Raw genomic sequence first — 6,000 nt, forward strand, 5'->3', positions numbered from 1 at the left:
TCTTCATGGCCTTCTTCTCTCACCAAATTTATTTTGTAGAGAAATCTCTTTGCATGGAAAGTTGTCGCTACACTCTAACTGCTTGTGCCTTTTATATTGTTGTATTTCACGTTATTACTTATTTGCACAGCTAAGGCCTGAAAAGTGTGTACGTATGTATATATATGTATGTATATATTTCTTCATCAGTAACTATGTATTTGTATATATATATACTATGATATTATATATTTATAATAATAATAATGTTACCATTGCTCAGAGAAAACAATAATGTTACATGTGTATTGATTTGTACTCTATTTAGAATTCTATGTGTTAATTACTTAAAACTTTATTTTAAAATTAAATTTTTCTATATCATAAATTTAGACAAAATCCTAATTAAAAAGTTGTTCAAATACCTCGTGGAATACCTTTTTTGAGCGGTATATCCCGCAGAATGCGGTTTACCACATAGTACGAGATACCCCGAACGTTCATAAAAAACCACGGGATACCATAGTACGAGATGAGATACCCCAAATTGGAAGTGCGGTACGACCGCGAGATGCGAGATTTTAATCCTTGCTCAAACCTGTAAAGAAACAAAAGAGGCCTCAACAATAAGGGAGAAAAAACTTGTATGAAAGGACATTATAAATTAGGGAAAAAAAAAGATCATCATCAGCAAGAAATTATTAGAACTCTTATCGTCAAGACTTTTTCCTTGTTCTCTGTTTGAGCGTTGGCAATTGAAGGAATCAAATTTGGCCCTCGACAATAAATACATATCATCGGATCGCTGTTTTTGAGGGATTACAATTTACTCAAAATAGAACAACGCTTTTAGCGTGCGTGCATGTGTGTATATAAACCAATTAACACGTAGCTATAAATTAAAACAACGTTTTTGAGCCGTAGTGGTTTCAAATAAGTGTTCGATCCAAAAATTCAAAAGATTAACAAAACTCAATATACATATGAATCCGTTTATAAACCAACCAACCTTGATACATAATTCTCACAACCTTTATTCACTAAATTCTGAAACTCCCAAATAGCTGTTTCAGATGCTGATCTAACACTCAAATTACATGAACCAATAAAAAATTGATTAAATTCCAAAATATTGAATAAAATGTGTAAAAGGAATGGATAAGTATGCATACACATATATCCAAGAATGAAGAAAAAACTAAGGGAAAGGAAAAAAAGAAAGAGGCCACTTATAGATAACAATACTATAGGGCCAATAGGATGAATTAAGCTAATGATAATGATTATCAAATAAATAAAATCAAGAGCATTTGGGAAAAACACTTGCAATTCTGTTGAGCTTCACGTTTTGGCAAGAAGCTTCAACGAGATCGCTATCTCCTTCGCGCTCGAAACCGACGTTGTGAAGAGAAACGCCTTTGCATGGCACGCTTTTGCTACACTCCAACTTCACAGCCACTTTTGAATTACTTGTCCCTTTTATATTTATGTATTTAATGTTGCTTATCTCCACGGCTGAGGCCTATATTATATATATACATGCAATAATTACAAAATAACGTTAAAATTTTGTATTTATACTGATTATATATACGTAATATATTAGGGCTGCAAAAAAAGAGAATATATTTGGTATAATTAATTGATTAATTACCTGTTCGTGACATGGTTCCTTCTGGTCACAATAGTTTTGGTCAATGATAATTGGGTTGCTAACATTTCTCATTAATATGTTTTGAAATATTATGTTCTTCGCATACCCAGAACCTCCCTGAAAAAAAAAAGTGTCATTTAATAAAATGATCCTTTTTGGTTATAAATAAAATTTAATTTGTAGAAATATTATTTACGTACCTGCCAAGTCTTAATTCTCACTCCGTTGGTGGTTCCTGTGAATTTGACTCTATTCACAAACACGTTCGAAACTTCAGCTTCTGAATTCCCAGCTCCTAAGCTTCCAATGCTGGATAATTTATCAATTATTAATAACCGAGATGTCAGTATATGTAATACAAAAATTTATACATAAATTGATTCGTATTATGTTCTAATATAACAATTAATTCATAAATAAATACCTTATTCCATGGCCAGGTCCACAAGTTATGTCCGTAGCTCTAACATTCTTTGATCCACTCACTATTGAAATACAGTCATCACCTTCATATATAGGAGAAAAAGTAATTAATAAAAAAAATATTTCACGTGCATATATATCTTCAATTTATTAGTGCGTAAAGAGAGAAATATATACATATCATGAAACAATATCACTCACCTGTTCTGATGAGAGAATTCATGATGTGAATGTTTTGAGATGCGGTGACGTGAATTCCGTCGGTGTTGGGGCTATTTCCGGGTGCAATCACTTTCAGATTCACCGCTTTTACGTTCAAACATTTCTGAAACGTTAAATGCATTTGTTGTGCATTCTTGAACCTCAAATTGGCCACCACTAGATTGGTGCACCCATAAAATGTCACAGCCTACACGCATAAATTCAAAATTCAAAATTCAAATTTCAAATTAATATAAGATTATTTCCATATTTAATGGATTTTTTAATGAAAAACAAAATAGATAGATAATTGAACTTACTGTTGGGGCATGCTTGCAAGGCTGTGGACGAAAGAAATGGGAAGACAACAAAAAAGGGAAACAAAGAAAGTTAGATATTTATATTAATATGATTAAAATGAAAAAAAAATATTAAATGAGAATATATATACTTACAAGAGCTTTATTGATTTTGCAAGAGTTGAGCCACCATTTCCTTCCATTGCCATTGATAGTGCCACCACCTTCGACTCTCAAGTTTCGGACTCCCTCAAACACCATCCAATGCCTTCTGTCGCTTTCGTAATCCGAATGATGTGGCGACGCTTTTATCACCCCCGAAATCTATTCATAATCACAATTCCAACCGTTCAATTAATATCTTGTTAATTATTAGTTAATCGACGTTAATAATAACCGAAATTAATTTATTATTTACTAACACAAACTCACCCTCATTGTAATGGAAGACTTGCAAGGCCCTGAAAACTTGATTGGCTTAAGATGATAAGCTTTGGTTCTTGGCACATAAATTATGCTCTCTTCTTTAGAGGAACAAGCCCTACTCCAAGCCTTGTTAAATGCCTATAAATATTTGTATAAACATATATCCAAAAATCAGCACAAAATATCCACGTACTAAGTATTAATTTATTATTTTGATTTCGATGGTATAATTGTTTACCTGGCTATCGTCTGTTCCATCGGCTTTGGCGCCAAAACCATCCACGTTAATGAATACCTTCTTCGGTGAAGGTGTGATTGCTCGGCTAAGCCTTCTCGTAATTCCATATGAGCTTTGGAGTTTCGACATTGGGCTTCTGATTTCAGACACTTCTAAGGCGAGAGCCAATGAAAGTGAAATGAATATTGTGAGCGCTAGGAAAGGAAGATAGGAATAGTTTCTTGTTATTGACATTATTTTTTTATAAATAATGAATTATTTTCGACTAAAAATGAAAAACGGTTTTTGTGTGTGAGATATGAGTAATTTGGTTGAGGAGACCGAAAGAGTTATACGACTTGAGAGAATATGAGAAGAAGTGAAATGGATTTGTTTGTTTTGTAATGAAGACTATAGATCTCTCTCGTGTATTTATAATGAATTAGTGGAGCTTACTTTAGAGTTTAATTACACATTCTAATTCTCTTTCCTATTTCTTAATGAATAGAATCATAGTGGAATATGATGAAATGGGTGAGCGATAAGTATTTAGTAATTGACCGGTATAGCCGAGTTTGGTCCTCTTACAATTTTCAACAATATTAAGGAATTAATTTCAATAGATGTTAGTTATTAGTGGACGATTGTGATTGTGCTTGTTTACTAATTAGCGGGTACATGTATATATTACTATTCTTTGCGAGTTTTGTTTCTCATATTTTCACACGTACATGGTCAATTAATTCATATTAAAGTTTAATTGTTTATTATTAACACGTGATCATGTATTAATTTTCCGGCCAATCCGAAAGAGGGTTTGCATGAGATACTAAATTCACAGTATACAAATACTTGTATACTGTTCCGACAATTTTTAGTAATAGAAATGATTTCTCTTTTCTTTTCGAAACCCTTATTTTCTTGTCTTATTCAAACATTTATTGGGTTAATGAATAACGTATTGCAAGTAGTCATAAGTGTTTGGCCAAAAATAAGGTACGTAAGTATTATATAATTTTTGTTGGTATTTATCCACTTATTGTGCATAGTAATATGTACTATTCGGACACAACTCGGTTCAACGTTCTCATGTGTGTTCTCCTTTGACCTTGTTTGACATTAAAAAAAATAGAAAACTAGGCTTGATATAGTGTTGTAAAAACATAATTATACTAACAAGCCATACAAATATAATAATACTTGTGACAAACCCTAAATAAAATAACTAAAAGTACACAATCCACTTCAGTCAAAGAATAGTTAGTTTCATTATGTTGGGTCACTCTCCAACCAAGCGAAGCTTCTTCGCTTTCTTTGAACATATGAAAACCAGTTCGTGTTGAAATTAATAAGCTTTTATGTACAATCATATTATAACATTGACCCATGTTTTTATTTTAGCACGCAAAACGTAATTAACTATATTCTGTTACTACAATAAAGTAAACGAACCCAAAGTTGCCAATTTTGTGCCTGACTTTTACTTCAGAATACACAACAGCATATATATTTCAGTTGATTATTTCCTTTGGTCAAAATATATTATATTTAATATCAGCCGTTTCTGACAAATTGGACCCTTTTTGTTTCATTTTGCCAAACTATGAATACGTATGTGCGAGTGTAGACACGTACGTATATATTATAATGGCTGTCGTTTATCACGTTGCCCTCTGAAATGATATACGTATGTGCGAGTAGACCGTATATACAGATTTATTCACCACTTGAAATGATATACGATTTATTTAAACATAATTAATTGCTGATAAAATTTAATTTTAGCTAAGAGAAGAGATTTCCTTCCTCAAAAAAAAAAAAAAAAAGCTAAGAGAAGAGATGAAATGAGAAAGTCTATGGATTAGCACAGAAAAACCTTTCTTCTTTGATTTTCAAGTTATTCTCATCAACTGAGAACCTTCATACTATGAGTTCATGACCGGTATAAATATTGTTACGTTGATTTCGTGTATCTAATCTTTCTAACCAAGTACTTAACAACTTTACAACTGATTATTGTCTGGATGACGTGGCATCTGACTTGGACTGATTTCTAACGATTATAGACTAATCAGGTGGTCGTATATATGTTACATATATTATAGTATATATATATATATATATATATATATATATATATGTGTGTGTGTGTGTGTGTGTGTGTGTGGAAACGTATAGACAATTTGCAAATAATTTAAATTAATATTTGATGAAAATGAAAATACAAAATTGTAAACATACTCATAATATAAGAAGAATACAAATAATCATAAACCTCAAAGGTGATAGCAAATCAGAAAATAAACAAAGGAAAACGTCGAGGTTTATTGGGCGATTTCTTTGAAGCCTAGTTTCACTCTCTCACAAAGTAAATTCGACTTTTTATGAGTATCAATTTGTCAGCCAGTCAATTTGTCAATTTCTTTGAAGCTTAGTTGCACTTTCTTTTTTTGCAATTAATTTCACTTCACCAATTTGGGGATATTGTTCTCTAAATTTTTTAGTATCAATTTGTCATTCGCCTAATTTTAACAAATAAATAATTATATACCATTCATAACGATAGAATAGAAACACACTAAGTTTCAGAGTGGACTTGCATAATTGTCACCACTTAGCTAATCAATAAAAATATATTCTCTATTAACTTAACAGCATATAATATTAGGATAAATGACATTTTTGGTCCCTCATATTTGATCACTTTAAAAGTTGCACCCCGAACGAAAAAAACTGTTTTATCAATCTTTTATGATAGTCATTTTTTCACTTTCAGTCCTTCTGTTAAAAAAACCGTCAAA

At 31.6% G+C, this 6,000-nt stretch overlaps 1 protein-coding gene across 1 annotated transcript; it reads right to left on the reverse strand.

Annotated features, from left to right (window-relative positions):
• Nucleotides 1-1,185: 1,185 nt before the first annotated feature.
• Nucleotides 1,186-3,360, reverse strand: LOC149382869 (polygalacturonase-like). Its single transcript, XM_089628369.1, has 9 exons — nt 3,221-3,360; nt 2,989-3,120; nt 2,713-2,880; nt 2,578-2,598; nt 2,258-2,465; nt 2,058-2,139; nt 1,834-1,942; nt 1,634-1,750; nt 1,186-1,501 (listed from the first exon to the last, which is right to left on the reverse strand). The coding sequence occupies exons 1-9, from the start codon at nt 3,347-3,349 to the stop codon at nt 1,280-1,282; spliced, it is 1,188 nt and encodes a 395-aa protein (XP_089484495.1). The 5' UTR covers nt 3,350-3,360; the 3' UTR covers nt 1,186-1,279.
• Between the last annotated feature and the right edge of the window lie 2,640 nt (nt 3,361-6,000).

This window comes from Urtica dioica, chromosome 10, assembly GCF_054948205.1.
Source record: "Urtica dioica subsp. dioica isolate 48M chromosome 10, U.dioica_male_clone48M_v1_H2, whole genome shotgun sequence".
In the NCBI taxonomy this organism is placed as follows: domain Eukaryota; kingdom Viridiplantae; phylum Streptophyta; class Magnoliopsida; order Rosales; family Urticaceae; genus Urtica; species Urtica dioica.

Bases quoted from the DNA above. Each gene is read 5' to 3' on its own strand.
- LOC149382869 (XM_089628369.1), bottom strand. From the start codon at position 3,349: ATGTCGAAACTCCAAAGCTCATATGGAATTACGAGAAGGCTTAGCCGA. The intron at 3,121-3,220 runs GTAAACAATTAT...AAATATTTATAG, and splicing joins ATGGAACAGACGATAGCCAG to GCATTTAACAAGGCTTGGAG. The intron at 2,466-2,577 runs GTAAGTTCAATT...TTATGCGTGTAG, and splicing joins CTTGCAAGCATGCCCCAACA to GCTGTGACATTTTATGGGTG.